Source organism: Dreissena polymorpha, chromosome 4, assembly GCF_020536995.1.
Source record: "Dreissena polymorpha isolate Duluth1 chromosome 4, UMN_Dpol_1.0, whole genome shotgun sequence".
NCBI classification, from domain to species: Eukaryota; Metazoa; Mollusca; class Bivalvia; order Myida; family Dreissenidae; genus Dreissena; species Dreissena polymorpha.
In genome coordinates, this window is record NC_068358.1 from 22434014 (window position 1) to 22452122 (window position 18109).

The following is an 18109-nucleotide window of genomic DNA, read 5'->3' on the forward strand; positions in this document are numbered from 1 at the left end:
GTGCCGTCAGCGAACCGGAAACCGCGATCACGTCATCGCGCGAGATTGCCGTGCACAAAACCTTTTGGTGTATGAAATGGTACCAATTCAATACGTCAATACGTTAGTATCCCCATATCAGTTTTTAGTTAGTATTGTCCGAAATGGTCAATTGTGGTCAGTATTTTCCATAATTGTCAGTTGCGGTCAGTATTGTCCGAAATGGTCAGTTGTGGTCAATATTGACCCAATCAAATCTTATAATTCTTCACTCGAGTAGACAATTTTTTGGGGTTAACAAACCCTTGGCATTCGATTTTAAGGCCCCAAATATGCACATTTGAATAAAAAAAATCTTGGCTGATTTTAGGGGGCGGGGGACGCACGCCGCTTCCGCCCTCCTAAAGCCGTCCTTGTCAACGTCCCAAAATGTTCAGGGGAACACTAAAACGACACATTTGTTTCACAACTGTGAATATTGGAAAATAATCTGGTGAAATTAACATAAATGGAATTAAGAAAAATGACATAAATATATTCCGATTTCTATGAAGAATTGTCGTTTGTATCTTATTTTTGTCAATGACAACAGTAATGTACTGTGTATGTGTCGCCATGAGACTTTTTTCAGCTACTGAACTTATCTTATCGCCGTACAAGAATAGTGAATGGACACAGACCCTAGTGCAAGCCTTTTAACTGGTAATTACGACCGACACGGAGTCCTTGTCATTTGAGCCTGATTACTGACGTTGGGTGTCAAGCCATTCACATAGTAAAGTGAGCTGTATTCGGCGATAAATTGATTATGGGTTTAGTATCTGATGCATTGCGCAGCTGCACCCGAACGACCAACCGTTTAAGAAGAGAACCCGTAATTCCTGGCAGTTTTCATAGAAAGGCATTTTCCTCTAGATCTAACCTGAAAGTTTTAGTCATTTTTACTTCAACTTCGACAAATCTCGTAGCCTGCGACATATAACGGCGATGCGACATTAAACGGCGCTACAAATATCTGCGTAAATAACAGGGTGATCATGCAATAAGGGTATAAGGCGCAGTATGAGAGGACATGAATCTCAATCTTCTTCTGATGGTACGTATACGGGTATTAAGTGCAGTATGACGTGAGGGAGAACATGCAACTTAATGCCTTGCTGAGGGTGGGGATTGTAACAGATGGCGCAGTGTTAGAGGACATGAATCTCCATCTACTTCTGATGGTACGTATACGGGTATTTAGTTCAGTGTGACGTGTGGGAGAACATGCAACTTAATGCCTTTCTGAGGGTGGGGATAGTGACAGATGGCGCAGTGTAAGAGGACATGAATCTCCATCTTTTGCTGATTGTGGGGATAAAGGCATTAATCGCAGTGTGGGAGAAAAATCTGTTTGGCATTAAGATTGTGCGTGCAGGACGGATGGGAATGCAATTCAACCTCCTGCTGATGATGGGGATAAGGTAATAAGGCGCAGTCTTCGAGTATATGCAAATAAACATCCTGCTGATGGTGGGGATAAGGTAATAAGGCGCAGTCTTCGAGGACATGCAATTCAACCCCCTGCTGATGGTGGGGATAAGGTAATACGACGAAGTCTTCGAGGACATGCAAATAAACCTCCTGCTGATGGTGGGGATAAGTTAATAAGACGCAGTCTTCGAGGACATGCAATTCAACCTCCTGCTGATGGTGGGGATAAGGTAATAAGACGCAGTCTTCGAGTACATGGAAATAAACCACCTGCTGATGGTGGGGATAAGGTAATAAGGCGCAGTCTTCGAGGATGAGCAAATAAACCTCCTGCTTATGGCGGGGATAAGGTAATAAGGCGCAGTCTTCGAGTACATGCAAATAAACCTCCTGCTGATGGTGGGGATAAGGTAATAAGGCGCAGTCTTCGAGGATAAGCAAATAAACATCCTGCTTATGGCGGGGATAAGGTAATAAGGCGCAGTCTTCGAGTATATGCAAATAAACATCCTGCTGATGGTGGGGATAAGGTAATAAGGCGCAGTCTTCGAGGACATGCAATTCAACCCCCTGCTGATGGTGGGGATAAAGTAATACGACGAAGTCTTCGAGGACATGCAAATAAACCTCCTGCTGATGGTGGGGATAAGTTAATAAGACGCAGTCTTCGAGGACATGCAATTCAACCTCCTGCTGATGGTGGGGATAAGGTAATAAGACGCAGTCTTCGAGTACATGCTAATAAACCACCTGCTGATGGTGGGGATAAGGTAATAAGGCGCAGTCTTCGAGGATAAGCAAATAAACCTCCTGCTTATGGCGGGGATAAGGTAATAAGGCGCAGTCTTCGAGTACATGCAAATAAACCTCCTGCTGATGGTGGGGATAAGGTAATAAGGCGCAGTCTTCGAGGATAAGCAAATAAACATCCTGCTTATGGCGGAGATAAGGTAATAAGGCGCAGTCTTCGAGTACATGCAAATAAACCTCCTGCTGATGGTGGGGATAAGGTAATACGGCGCAGTCTTCGAGGATAAGCAAATAAACCTCCTGCTTATGGCGGGGATAAGGTAATACGACGCAGTCTTCGAGTACATGCAAATAAACCTCCTGCTGATGGTGGGGATAAGGTAATAAGGCGCAGTCTTCGAGGATAAGCAAATAAACCTCCTGCTGATGGTTGGGATAAGGTAATAAGGCACAGTCTTCGAGGATAAGCAAATAAACCTCCTGCTTATGGCGGGGATAAGGTAATAAGGCGCAGTCGTCGAGGGCATGCAAATAAACCTCCTGCTTATGGTGGGGATAAGGTAATAAGGCGCAGTATTCGAGGATATGCAATTCAACCTCCTGCTGATTGTGGAGATATGAGTATTAGGTGCTGTGTTGGAGGACATGCTACTCGACCTCTCGCATATGGTGGGAATATGGTTTAAAAGCACAATTTTGGGAGAGGACAAGCAGCTCAACCCCCCTGTAGAGTGTGGTTATATTGATATTAAGCGCAATGTTGGAGGTAATTTAAATCAACCTTCTTCTGAAGGAGGGAAACAGGCTATAAGGGTTTAAAGCGAAATGTGGAAGGATATACAATTGGACCTCCTGCTGATGTGAGGAAAACGGTATTACATTCAGAATGGGAGGCACGCAAATCAATCTCTTAAAAATGGTTGTGATATGGTTATAATGCGCACTGTGGGGGACATACTACTCAACATCTAGCTTATTAATTTTTTAAGGCAAAGAAAGAGAGTACAAGTAGTCCGATCCCATGCAGATTGTGGGGATCTGACTGAGATTCAATACTCATCATCATTACTTACGTATAAAGATCGTGCGTTATGGCAATGTACGACACAATATCCTTAAAACAAAAATTACATATGACCATAATGGAGGTTAACACGTTTTAGGACAAATAAAACATCTGATGATTTAAAAGGTTAAATAGTTATTATGACACAAATTCACTTGTGCATGGATTAAATGTATGTGTATCTTAAGTTCAATTTGACCATGTGAATATTGTGGTCAATTTTTTTCAGTTGTAAGTTAAAATTCATCAGTTTTGTCATAAAATGTAACAAACTGAATTAACGTCAAATTATAATATGATTATGAACTTCGCTTCTTATAGGGCCTCGTTCTACGGTTGATCAAAATACACCTCTTTCACGTTCGAATCTTCATAAAAAATGACACATTCTGGTAAACCAGTTGATAGTCTTATTCACGTTTCCAGCAACTTGATGTTCCAGACTCATAACATGAAATATTTGTTTGTTAATGACTTTTTTGAAGTTGTTTTTTAAGATATACTCTACAGTATAGCTTGTGTTTATTTTGTTGAAACATCGTAATTGTCGGTATTTAGACTTGCACCCACCTTTACTCTGATGCAAATTATTAACTCGTATTAAAAAATAAATTTAAATTTTCCATCTTCGAGGTGTTGTTATGTTTATATAGGAAATTCTTAACGATATTCCTGTTTAATACTGTAAATGGTCGAAATTCTATGTAATATGTACAGCATAACGTTACAAACTTACACTGCATTGGCTCGGGTCATCCGTAATGCATTAAACAAATCATTTTGAACAACTTTCTTGAAATATAGCAAGCATAGAACCATGTTAGCGCTGTTCATGAATTCACCTTTCTTTAAGCGGCTTTCATTTGTTTCACAAGGCTATCAGTATTGATTACGGGTACTCTTTTACAGCCTCTAAGACCGCAGTTTGCTTAGCGATAAACGGAGAGATTAATTATTTATTTATCACCATTTCTGTGCATATATACCACTATTAACATGCATGGAGAAACTTTCAGAGTCGGTAGATTTATCACCACGAACGATCGTTTGTTTTCACATAGGTCTTGTCGGCATGGTAATTTACTAAAGAGCTCCTACGGATCTGTGGAATAGGCGACGTGTTAAGAGTGGGACATCACTAAAAAGAGGTATGCATTTTTTCATGGCTGTTCAGTTGAGCTGTATATGAACTAATTACTTTATATAGACGAATTATTGTTACCACAGTCGCCCACAATATGTTGTAAAGGAAAGCGATTTATCATCTTTAACTACAATACTGTATCAATTGTTTTAAACTTTACATGATCAGTTTAATAGTGGAGTTATAGAAAACCTCCATTGCTATGTTTCCGAATCACATCCTTGAGATCCGTTGATCTAACTGTTTAGAATCGATTCATTGATCAATTTTAGCATTGGAAACGTTCGGAACTTGGGAACTACTGTTTTTCTTACAATACATTTCGCTTGTTCTCCCTAAACAAAAGCGAAAATAGTTAAGAACATTATTTCGTCTGTATTATTCATTTATCTATGATCCTCATACAACCATATTGATCGGTACACAATTTCCGAATGATTAACGCTCCTCGTTCCACAAACCTAGATCCATATACGTACACGATCCGTAAAAGTCATACAGACTTTTTCATAAAACTATGAAACTGTTTTGAAATCTTTGTCTTATCAAAGATCAAACGAAAGAAAATTATTACGACTTATATTTTACTACACAACTGCTCGACATGTATGACCAGTATGGGTATCTAATATAAGCTAAAAGGGCATATCATAGAAATTCATGAAAACTAATGACACGATTTTGTCAAAAATGTTTGAACTGAGCGAAGTTTTTTTTTTATTAAAAAAATGTATCACACTTTAAACATGTCGTATGACGTTTATTAAGCCGCTTGGGCGAGTAAGCCTTAAATCCTTGCTGCTTTGCAAGGCAAGTTATTTATTATTTGTACAATTCTACACAAGAAAGAGAACCTGCAATGAGCGCACCGGATGTGAAGCGCAGCGTCCGGGGTCGCCGTGACATTGAGAGTCTTGCGGGCTCTGATGACGACTGGCTGTACACGCTGTCGGGAGAGGAGCGCGACTGGCTGAACGCTAAGATGTTCCTGCTGTCACGCACCGACCCGGACACACCGAGTCTGTAAGGAGTAGTGTATTGTTATGTAGAATGTTACTGTCTGAGTTTCGTAACAAAATAATTATGTTAAGTAAAGATAAAAAAATATATATTACAAGTTATAACCGAAGTTTGAACGTTGCTATTTATACAAAATAGTCAAAACATGTCTTTAACAAGTTTTAGGCACATAACCTGTAGACCGCAAAAGTACCTTTTCTTTACATCTTGGCATTTATTGAGCTTTGTCGTACAAAATATGTTTGATAGTAAGTACATGCGTTATGTTTTCAGTCCATGAACATGTAATGATTTCATACCATGCACGTGAAATGCTGTCTGTCGATGTAAATGCTATACTCTTAGTACATAAATGTGTAATGATTTCAGTCAATGTACGTGATATGATCACAGTCAATGTACGTGATATGATCTCAGTCCATGTACGTGATATGATCTCAGTGCATGTACGTGATATGATCTCAGTCGTAACGCTCTTCGTACCCGAGTGTGAGCATTCATACTGTTGTACGTGTTGAATTCGGATACGAACCCATCTCGTTCATCTTCTTATAAGATCGCGCTGCACGGTATTCAAGACTGATACAAACAGCTCTGCCAGGTTCGAACATTTGACACCAGGGTCTCTCTACTTAAGTATTGGTATCGGTTGGTTTGTTGTGTTTTTTTTTTCAACCAAGGCATGAACATCAAATGATATGATCTCTTTGCTCAGAAACCATGGTATGAACATCAGAGACAAACGGAAGAAGCAACATGTGCCGTTATTTCAACACACACACACGAGTTTTATATGCCATGTTCTCTTTATTGAGATGGCGTCTCAGATACCATGTTCGTTAAATCACTGTACGACTTGCCCTGTTCTTTTCACGCTGTTTCTATTATAATGTCACGTTCTCTGTACGCAGGTACACACATCCTTTGCAATTTTCTATTTACCGTGGTACCAGCATCAGATGCCATGCTTTCTCTGCCAAGATACGAGTATCCCGTGTGGTGGTCTATCTCCAGATTTACTTACTTTACCTGATATGCTAAACCCAGTTACGAGAGTCATTTACCATGTTCACCTCTACCCAAGAACGAGGGCATTTACCATGTTCTCTCTGCCAAGGCACGAGCGTCATTTACCATTGTATCTCAAACCAGGTACGAACGTTATTTACCATGTTCTCTCTACCCAGTAACGAGCGTCATGTACCATGTTCTATGAACCTATGTACGAGCGTCATTTACTATATTCTATCTACCCAGGTACGAACGCCATTTGCCGTGTTCTCTCTGTCCAGGTACGAGGACCATTTATCGTGTTTACATTTACCCAGGTACGAGCGTCATTTATCATGTTCTTTCTACCCAGTTACGAGCGCCATTTACTATGCTCTTTATACACAGGCACGAGCGTCATTTCCCATGATCTCTCTACCCAGGTACGAGTGTTATTTTTCTTGATCTCTCTACCCAGGTACGAGCGTCATTTAACATGTTGTTTCACATGTACGCGCGTTATTTACCATTTTTTTCCACCCAGGTTCGAGCGTCATAAATCATGTTCTTTCTTCCCAGGTACGAGTGTCATTTAGCATGTTCTCTGTACCCAGTTACGAGCGTCCTTTAACATGCTCTATCACAGGAACGAGCGTCATTTTCCATGTTCTTTCTACCCAGGTACGAGCGTCATTTATCCTGTTCTCTCAATGCAGGTACGAGCATGTTCTCTCTACCCAGGTACGGATGTCATTTACATTGTTCCCTTTACCCGGTTAAGATAACCATTTACCATGTAATACATGTAAACCCACACGCACGCTGACAGGATGATATATTCTCTCTACCCAGGAACCATGATCACAGGTTATGTTCTGTCTACCGATGTGCTAGCTTAACTTGTTATGTTCTCTCACCAAAGTACGCGCTTCATTTACCAGGTTCTGACTACGCAGGAACGAGCATCATTTTACATGTTGTCTCTACCCAGGATCGAGCATCATTCCATTTCCTCTCTACCCAGTTACTATCATTATTTACCATGTTCTCTCTAGCCAGGTACGAGCGCAATTTACTGTGTTCTCTCAACGCAGGTACGAGCACCTGTCCGAGCTGATAACGCGCTGCCTGGACGTGGACTCGCCGGTCAGTCTGCGTGACCTGGAGGACCTTAGCAGCGCCATGAAACGGGAGAGACTGGCGGCGTCCAGCGAGCTTCTGAGGGACGGACAGAGGAGGACCGCCACGGAGACGCTCGCATTCGCGCAGTGGGCCATGTTAAAGGTGCGAAACTAAGTTAAATTACACCAAGTCATACATCTTTTTTTGTCATTAACATTCTTTTTCGCCATTCATATTTTACACGATATTCTTTTTTTAATTTGTTCCGATTTCAAACCTAATCCGATAACGTATATAAGTAAACTAATTATTGTTCATTTGTTCTCTGAATGTTCATCGATGATTTGTATTCTGATGGCTGTCATGTCTGTAGCTCGAACGTACATACTTAAAACTGCTTATTCAATTTTCATGAAAACATCCAACATGCAGATAGACACAAAATGAAACCCTTTATAAAACAAAGCGGTACTAAGTGCGGGGACGGTAGCTTCGCCTCAATTAAAGCGAGCTTGGATACATTTACTAGCTTTGAAACAAAACGTTCACATATGGAATGTGTGTGTTTGCAGAAGCCACCGCCCCCTGTAGTTGACATGTCGCCGGATATGGAGGAGGAGGAGAAGGCGGCGGAACAGCCTTTCCACGTAATACCGGACATGCAGAGGATCGCAATGCTCATGGAGACGGCGGGTGTCGGGCTGCCAAGGGAGGAGTTCGTGAGGCTCGCACTTGCGCTGCGGGAAATCACCGAGGCTAACACCGCCGTCAAGGTACGCGACGGGAAATAAACGAGATGAAAATAATAATTCCATAATTCTGACATGAAACGATTGGAATGATTTGTGTCATGCGTCCCGTGTTCATTCAAACATTTTCGGATATTGCAATGACAAACGACACAAATATATTGGTGTATAGTAGATAATTAAAATGTAAGAAAGCTTTTCTAACAGTTTTTTTCAATTACTTTATTCAAACACACGGTTGTTTAAAACTCTTTAATACTAGAGTAGTTGATCCAATACCAAGAAATTTAAGTGCATTGCCATCAAAATCGAAAGACACTATATTTATATCGTTTCTTATTAAAAAAGAGTATACGGTATTGGGGCAAGATCCTTGGAACTAACCACAACTACCATGTCGCTGAGGCGGAACTCAACGAGGACAGTTACGAAGATAACGTCATAGCTGAACAAGAACACGAACATGATGAACTCCCCAGCGAACTCAGAGCAAGTCGATATGTTGGAATTCGCTTAACTGTATTGGAACGAGTCGTCTGTATACAAATTTAATAAATCATTGCATTTACTTCTTATGAGGTTAATAATCGAGAGGTGAAGCTGCTGGTTTTCCGATTTGTAAATGGTTTGTTATCTTTCTGATTCCAGGAAGAAGACAGTACATTACTCGATGGTAAGCGATGTCGTCCTATTTGCATTTTAAATTGTCACTATAACCTTTTGGGTCGGTTTTTATACTCAAAACACTGGTAAGAACCGCGTATATCTCCGTTCTTCGACATCTTCATTAGCATATATCCTAAAATATGGTTTGCGTTCAGCAAATCGGTGTAACTGCCACAGATATTCGATTTCAAATGTCTTCGTGGTCAAAGTGTACGATCACTAACATAATACATGTGTATAATGTAATGAAGGCGAAATGAACAATCTAGCGGGCTGTTTTGAGACAGCTCGTGTTTTTTTTAGCTTGCACGTGACTTATTCTATCGGCAGACCTGCTGATGCCAGATGAGTTGAAGCCCTCGTACCGTCCGCCTCCCAAGATTCCGTGTGAGAGGCCGGGGCAGGGTCTCAACCGGAAGATCTACTACGTCACACGCGAACGTGAGTACAGTGAAAGTTAACACCGCAGACTTGACCCGTGTCGGGGTTTGTAGTCGCTGCTATCACATAGATCCTGGTTTGAATAGCACCGCCCAAGTCTTGAATAAGATAAATGGTATATGTTTATCAATGTGGAGTTAACTTAATATGACGTGCACGTTTGTTATAATTTAGTCTAGGTAATTCATATTGAGACCTGGATAAAGCAAGTACATTATTTAGAATTCATAAAGATCTAGAAATAAACAAGAGTAGTTACATAAGTAATACATATATTAATTAATTGTGCTTTCTTCTTTTCAACCACCAAAGAAACGCCCTCAAATAGGGTATAACAGGTGATATGGGGTATACGTCCTCCCTCAAATAGTCGCTTTAAAAAACTTCGCAATGCAAAAGTGCATTTATTCGAGATGAATATGTTCTTTTTTTTCAATCCGCATCTGAACCGAGTTTTATTTATTGAACTATTTGTCAATTAATGTAAATGTTGTGTTGCTGGTACTGCCATAATTCAAGTCAGATTCAATAAACTGCATGCTGATGCTTATATCACAGCTGGGTTCTCATGGACACGTTTACCACACGTCACACCAGCGCAGATACAGGTGGCGCGGAAAATACGAAAGTTGCTCACCGGAGATTTGGACGCGCAGGTGCGTACATTGTTGTCCATCTACAGAATGGTGTAGGACATAAGGGATACAATCAATGGCATGCGATTTTTCACAAAGCAATTAAGTGTTCATACTAAAATATAGTGCACTATTTGTATAAAAAGTATACATCAAAAATATTCCCGGTAACTATATAGTTTTGTATTTAAAAGCGCTTCAAGAGTTTTCCGGTTATTATTTGAAAAACAATTATGTATGTGTAATAGACATTTCAGAATTAAAATATATTGTTCCTATGTAACATTTACTTTTTGCACAAATTGCACCATAACACTCAAGGGCTGTGCATTAGCAAATATATATATATTCTATGACCATTCGTAATTATATTTATAACAATAGTGTTTTGTTTTCACGAATTTCAACAAAAAGGTAATATCGTATCCGCCTTTTCCCGGCTTGGAGCGGAACTATCTGCGCGCCCAGATAGCGCGTATCAGTGCCGGGACGCAGGTGTCGCCGCTCGGCTACTTCCGGTTTGACGACGAGGGCGAGGAGGAAGAGGAGCATGCGGAAGAAACGGGTAATGATTTGACAATAGTTGTTTGCGTGTCTCTTTTCTGTGCATCATTTGTTTTCTGAAGACGAAGCACTTGAAATATAATAAGAAAAACAAATATGTATGTATTATCATTTCACACTGTCACATACAAAGTTGTTTGACACATTTATAGATGTAGTAGAGTTTTTCATTTATATCTCTTAAGACAATTATTTTGGCCACAGCCACGTTTGTTCTTTTCTGGACTTAACCTTCATAATTAAGAGACCGTAGCTTTAGCGCAGTGTTAAAAACGGCATCTGTTTCCCAATAAATCTCGTGAATGCTCAATGGTCAAGGTCACATTTACATTTCAAAGATTAAGTTTAGGCGATTGCAGATTTTCCGGACTCTAACTATATTAGATCACCGTTTAAAGACGATATGACGCGCGAAACTCGTGGCCAGTAGCTCCCTGTTTAACATCACTATCGCATGTTACAAGTCAAATATGGAGACAATGAAGCGTGTTATTTATTTTAAAAGATTTAATAACCTAAAATGCTTGAAACCAGTAAATCGTCTATGTCAAAACATTATCGGGGGACCTTCAGTAACCTAAACACATATACTATTGTAGTTTGTTACTTCATAAAATGTATGCGTTGTACCAATCAAACATATATAAAACACGCGTATTGTTATTGAAGCGTTAGTATTGATAAGTATGAGTATCTGTATTTGACAACATATAGGCGACGAAAGAAGCAGAATCATTATTGACCTAGAGTTCGATGGACTATCGGCCAGGGACTTGGCGGACCAAGGGCTACAGGCGTGGGTGCACCACTCGGCTGCCATCTTGCCTCAGGTACGAACACGTCGAGATGAAAAACATGTATGACGGACCAGGGGCTACAGGGCTACAGGCATGAGTGGATGCACTTTTCTGCTACCATCTTGTTTCATGTATGACTTAGTTTGAGATGGGAACCATGTAAGGCGGATAAATGGCTACAGGCCTTGGTTCACCTCACGGCCACCAATTTGCTTTAGGTATGACTGTGTATGAGATGAGAAACGTACATTTCAGGTCAAGGGCTACATGCCTGGGAGTACCAAGCAACCTCCATCTTGTCTTAAGTAATGAGTGCTAGGCGTGGGGGACCAGTGTATGGTCTCATATAGCAAATGCCAATGGACCCCGACTTTAACGGATTGATGTCAACGCTCAATGCTCAATGCGAAATTTTGGCAGAATGAGATATTTCAATAAATTGAAGTTCCTTATGCGCTACAATTAATATTAAGAATGTTTTTATAATAAGATGTTTTTATGTTTTAATAAACAACTATGTGGGGTTTTGTATAGACGATGTCACTGTTCAGCAATATGATATTTCAATAAATTGAAGTTCCTTATGCGCTACTAATAATATTAAGAATGTTTTTATAATAAGATGTTTTTATGTTTTAATAAACAACTATGTGGGGTTTTGTATAGACGATGTCACTGTTCAGCAACCCATAATCAACGAAAATAGTTGAATATATTTAATTATTTATCTTAAAAGCCTTCGTATGCAGAATAATTAATCATTTGACTCCCCATATCTCCCTGCTAGGGCCGCACAACTTGGTGGAATCCCGTGCAGCCTCGTCATGAGCTAGCCGAGGATGAGGAGGGGGAGGAGGACGAGGAAGAGCGCCAGGAACCAGACGAACCGGAACCGGAGGCGGGGCCACCGCTCCTCACGCCCCTGGCAGAAGATGAAAGTAGTTAGATCAATTGTATTTCTTAAACAATTTTCCCTTTTTAAAGTTGAAAATAATTTAAATGTCAAGCTTATGTCCAAGTTTGTATTTTGTCCTAGTTTCGAGTTTAATGTTCATCAAATATTCAATAACTAATGATACTAATGATAATTGATGGTGAGGATGATGACGGCGACGATGATGATAATGCTTAAAATGTTAATGCTGAATGATGATGATAAACTTGACGCTTATTTTGTTGATGATGCAAGTTGTTATGAATAGTGACAATAACAGTTTCACCTGATTTCCTAGATGTCGGCGCCAGCCCAGCCTGGGTTGCATGTCTTAGCTCCAAGTTCGTTCCGGAACACGCAATTGCGGTGCTGCAGTCGAACACGTGGAAGGGGGCGTACGCCGTGGCAACAGAAAAGGGGAGGTAGGGACCTACGTTTTGCAACCGTATGTTAAGTTTTTACGCATTCACTAAAAAAAGGGTTCATATAGATTTGCATTGTCCGTCCGCTGTCCATCAGTCGTTTTTTTTTGGTCGCGCATCACTTAAAAAGGTACTTGAATAGGCTATCAGCGGATGCATGTAAACTTGTAAGCATTGATGTTCATTATTTTTGTGATATGGCGCACCTAAGTTTTGGTTATTTTTTCCGATATACGTTATTCGCACATTCAAAGCGGGCGTATAGATTTACCCTTGTAAGTTTTTGTTTTCAATATGATAAGAGTTATGGGCCTGTTTAAAGAAAATCTTCTTTTTTTTAGTTACGCCGCGTGTAAACTTGAAAAGTGTTACAACTATAGGTACTTATGAGTTTAAAGAACATGGTTTACATTGTCTCTTGAAATTGAGCATAAAATATATGTGTGCAAAAAAAAAACTATGCAAGTGTTAAAATACTGTAGTAACCTATTTCTGTGATTTTCTACCATATTGTACTCACATATAAACAAAAAAATAACAATAACAGCAGCGTTTAACTTCATCATCATAATATTGTATAAATAAACACTCGACTTGCATAGGTTCTTTGAGAATATATACATCGGTTGGGGCCTCAAGAACACCGAAACAAGCTTTGAACCGGCACTGCCGGAGGATCCGCAGCCAGAGTTCCCAAGCGGACCGGAAGTGACGGAACAGGACGACCCGACACCGGAAGAGGAGGCAGCAGTGCGCGCGGCGTTACAGGAAAAAGAACTCGAGGCGGAGTTGGAACAAGGTAGCCTCAGTTGGTGCGAATTCAGAGATTAAAAATGGGCTTATTCCTTGTTAGAGTCGTATGATAAGGAAGTCGGGAGTATAACTAGCATTCTTATCGTGTATACAATTGAGAAATTGATGATTTTGACTTGCATTTTTTAAACAACATTCCTCTGTCCCAGCGACTTTGGATTAGCAGTGTCCATCTTTATAACGACAGTTGTATAAAATTAATGTGGGTATATTTTATTTGTTTTTTATTCAACTTTCTGAATGATACAGTCCATGATTTCCAAGTCGTTCAATGTATGGACATGAAGAAAGTAATATGCATATTTTTCCTAATCAAGGTATCCGTGATGAAGATGACGACGAAGTCGTGGATGATGAAGGAGGTTTTGACGAGGAGTGACATCATTAAAAGTGTGTGTAAAATCTGCAACAAGAGAAACCATGGCAAAGAGCGAGGCATTTTTTAACATTTAATTTGAGCATTATAGCTTTACCTTAAATATGACGTGTTTGGCAGATATACGCGAGTGTGTGTTACTGATGAACCTATATTGTATATAACACACATTAAATGTGGATATCTATCACAAAATAAAAATCTTCATTTTTACAAAGCACGGCCCTTGCTACATTGCATTCGTTTGTGTATGTAATAAAAAATATGTAAAATGAAAAAATCAAATCAAAATATGCAGTACAATACGATACAATATATTAAATGTACGATTTTCAAGTCAATCGGCGTACAGTACATTTTCCGAAAGCCAATTCAACAATATTTAAAGTATTATGTCCAACGCCTGTTAAATGCTGTTAACAATCTGAATCAGTTACATTGTAGCTATAATACACACACAAGTAAAATATACCAGAAAAAACAACAACACATATAGTAATATTTTAATTAAAAAAAGACGGAAAAAGAGGAAACAAGCAAAAAAATCAAAAAGGGCTGAATGGCGTCAGTGGTGCTATGGGAATTGAACCCACCAGAACGTTGCCTGAAAAACGGTGTGTAATCACGAAGTAACCACTCGACTATGCCAGCCCAATAATTATTTGTGAGAAAATACTTAAATATACACTCGTGGTAAACATTGACTATATATAGCACCCTGTGCTTGTGATATTATTGATTTATCGGATAATCTATTGTCGAGCTGGAGTTGTTGGGACTTGCGGTGTACAGACTGAACGAATCTCGTTTTATTTGATGTTTTGTTTCAGCAGGTTTTTTCTTTAAAGCTATCGGGTGCGTCACATTGTCTTTATGTACCGTGTCTATTCGGATATTTATTATGCAAATGTATTGAGATATACACTCATTTATAAAGATATATTAATGAAATAGAAGTAAGTATATCGAAGTTTACGACCTCTTTTCGCGTCTGACGCGGCATTATGTGAAGACCCTGAATGTGTCCCAAAACACCTACCAAATTAACTAACTAGACTCAGTAAAGTTGGGATAAAATTTCAGAATTACAGTAACAATATCCAGCTTCTTCGTTCTTAATGTAAGATATACAGTTTTGAATTAGTCTTGTACTGTGGTGAAGCCGGAGCACCCAGTGGAGACCCCACATGACACCGTTGCCATTTTTAGTTTAAATGAAACAACCAAACAAGAAAAATTAGTCATTCATAACTGGGTAATAGATAATCTAATAAACCCATGAGAATTCTATAGACGTTTTACATATTAAACTGTAACGTTTTAGGCAAGAAGGCTGTGTTACAACTGAACATTTGTGTATATTACATTTTGACTAATTTATAACCCACACATGTTTATTTTGTAAACAAAAAGCTAGCAGTGGTTACCTCCTTTTCGTTTATGACTGCAATCAAAAATGTAACGTATTCATTCGCCACGAAAAAATGACTTAGCTCACATATGCTCATGTTGGGCGCCAACGTTCATGCCTGCGTCAAATATGTTTGTTCGGACTTGAACTTCTTCTTCAATCAGGCAAATTTAAAATACTTGAAACCATAAGGTGGAGACGGCGTTTCGCATGAAGGGTCTTGTGTCTCGGACACAAATGTGATAGACTCAAATGTCGCACGTGTTTTCAAATAGGCAACGACGTAGCTTGTTCGGTCTGAATTAAAAAAACAAACAAACAACGTTTGGAATACTATGCGGTCTATAGTTTAAATCTTAATATGTTTGTGATACAGCTAGTGCAGATTGTAACTTCATCCTTAAACCAGCTTTAAACGAATTAACTTTGCCAACATCATCATATGTTGTTATGTCATAGAACGGTGGGATGTATGCGTGGTTGTTTAAATTCCACTTACACAATTATAAACACTTTTATGTGAACGCCATCCATGCAAAACGTAAGTGATACTTACATTTGAACATTACTAGTTTTAAAAGTACGTATTCACAGACTTACGCGGGTTTCTTGATATTTTCGTAAGGAATGCTCGGACGCCCCTGCATTTTGCAATGTTTATGTTTTATGATGACCCGCTGTCGTTTCACCACGGTTTAACCGGTAACGCACGTTAGTTTTCGGTATTGTTCGTTTTGGATACGCGCCGTGCAGTAACTAATCTGTTTCAACAATACCGACTTTGATGTTTATATCTATAAGATTTTAAAGGATGATTCGACAATGATTGAACCATCTAGCAGCTAAATGATGACGATTAGGTATTCTGTGTTTTAGTTCTTACGCTAACAAATTATTAAATACACATTTTTTAAGTCATGGCGGAGATTTGTAAAAAAAAATTTTTCAAAAAATAGGGTCTTTACCAAAATACCTGCCAAGCATATACACTTTAAAGAAAACGATTAAACATGGTGAATACTCGGCAATACCACCGCAATTCAGAGTCTGTGAAGACAAGAACATATCGAAAATATGACACAAAGAAAACGGAATACTGAAACGTACCAGGCTAATTTAGACTGTACCCGAGTTTCATTCACGTCCAAAATCCGATATCATAAGAGCGCTACGGAATACGAAACAAAAGTCTCTTTGAACAAAGCCTGCTTCATCATTCTTTTTTGAGTATGAGTTTTGATAGTTAATATAGATGTCATTAAACAAAATATTGACATAAATATGAACATAATTTATTTGGAAAAAAAACGCCAGCAAAGACCAATTTAGCGTAAGAATTCGCGGGTACGTTTTAGTATATTTTCCGTACCCGGTATACATATAAATATACTTAAGAGGGGAGCCAGACAACTCGCCCCAAAGCCAACTCGCCCCAGGACAAGTCACCCCGAAAATCTGGACAAGTCACCCCAAATATGTTGGACAACTCGCCCCAATCGAAAGACAACTCGCCCCAATTTTGTTTCTTATATATAGTATTATAGAAATTTTGTTCATATAAAATTTGTTAAGTTTAATGTATTAATATTCGTGATTATTGTTTTTAGGAAATGTAGTTGTATGATGTTTTTTTTTCATTTCATATTGTAAAACTTTGTAATTCAATAATTGTTTACATACCGGATTGCTTTTAGTAATAAATTGTTATTAGCTTTTTTATGATTGTGTTTATTAAAATAAGCCCCATTTAGTTCGTCTTGTTTTGAAAACGTGTGAAATGTTAAACGTTTATTTTGACGGCATGCTTTCATTTTCTGTTCAAAGATTGTTTAATGAGACATTTTGTATGATAGTTTGGTTTAATTAAAGAATAATGGAATGTCTTTGTGTTAGTTATGTTTTGAAAACGTGTGAATTGACGAAAATTAATTAAGCCGGCATGCTTTCATTGTCTGGTCAAAGATTTATTAATAAGACAAACGGTATGACAGTTTGGCGTGATTAAAGAATAAATAAGGTAACACGCTTAACCAGACAACAATGCTGTTTGCAAAGTAATTATAAGGGCTGACTATATATAAAGAGGGTATCTGAATGAGCCCAAAGTCAGTTTTTCAGTTTTTTAATACAATCATATTTTATGGCATTTCTTACTACAAGAAAGGACGGGGCTGTCCAGTAACCTGGGATTGTTGGCTGCATTGCACCCCCTCCCTTCCTCTTTGACACCCCACCCTTTCTCCTTCAAACTCGAAGAACCATGTCGGACTGGAGTGCACGGTGCAGGGCCTTATACCATTATAAACACCTATTTAGCCCTATCTAGGACAAAGTATTGTCGACCTTGTTGAAAGTACTAATCTTGTACCTTGGAGTACATTAAGGATTACTATAACTGCTATCTTGTGTAGCAATTTCCTTATTTTTGTGAAAACTGCTATTTTATATAGCAAATTGCCTTAATTTTATTATTATTGCATTAACTCATGTTAAAATTGCTATTTTTATAGCAAATATCCTAATTTTTATATTACATTGCTATTTTATATAGCAAATTGCCTCAGTTTTACTGTCTAATTGTTAATTGTTAAAATTGCTACTTTTATAGCAAATATCCTAATTTTTATATTAAATTGCTATTTTATATAGCAAATTGCCTCGGTTTTACTGTCTAATTGTCATCTTGGATACCATATAAGGTATTTTAGTACTATTTCTTCCAATGTTATCATCAGTATACTAATAATATTGGATAGA

General features: G+C 38.7%; 1 protein-coding gene across 1 annotated transcript; it reads left to right on the plus strand.

Annotated features, from left to right (window-relative positions):
- The first annotated feature begins 4376 nt into the window (after window positions 1-4376).
- Window positions 4377-14142, plus strand: LOC127877951 (radial spoke head protein 6 homolog A-like). The gene is made up of 14 exons (XM_052424280.1): window positions 4377-4416; window positions 5258-5435; window positions 7517-7706; window positions 8117-8317; window positions 8642-8786; window positions 8946-8966; window positions 9290-9400; window positions 9959-10056; window positions 10450-10600; window positions 11314-11429; window positions 12184-12334; window positions 12629-12752; window positions 13355-13551; window positions 13883-14142. The coding sequence occupies exons 2-14, from the start codon at window positions 5272-5274 to the stop codon at window positions 13942-13944; spliced, it is 1731 nt and encodes a 576-aa protein (XP_052280240.1). The 5' UTR covers window positions 4377-4416; window positions 5258-5271; the 3' UTR covers window positions 13945-14142.
- The last annotated feature ends 3967 nt before the right edge of the window (window positions 14143-18109 follow it).

What these genes read in the sequence shown, in the direction of transcription:
- LOC127877951 (XM_052424280.1), top strand. Translation starts at nt 5,272, where the DNA reads ATGAGCGCACCGGATGTGAAGCGCAGCGTCCGGGGTCGCCGTGACATT. An exon ending in GGAGCATGCGGAAGAAACGG is followed by an intron (nt 10,601 to 11,313) that starts GTAATGATTTGA and finishes GACAACATATAG; the next exon opens with GCGACGAAAGAAGCAGAATC. An exon ending in GCCCCTGGCAGAAGATGAAA is followed by an intron (nt 12,335 to 12,628) that starts GTAGTTAGATCA and finishes CTGATTTCCTAG; the next exon opens with ATGTCGGCGCCAGCCCAGCC.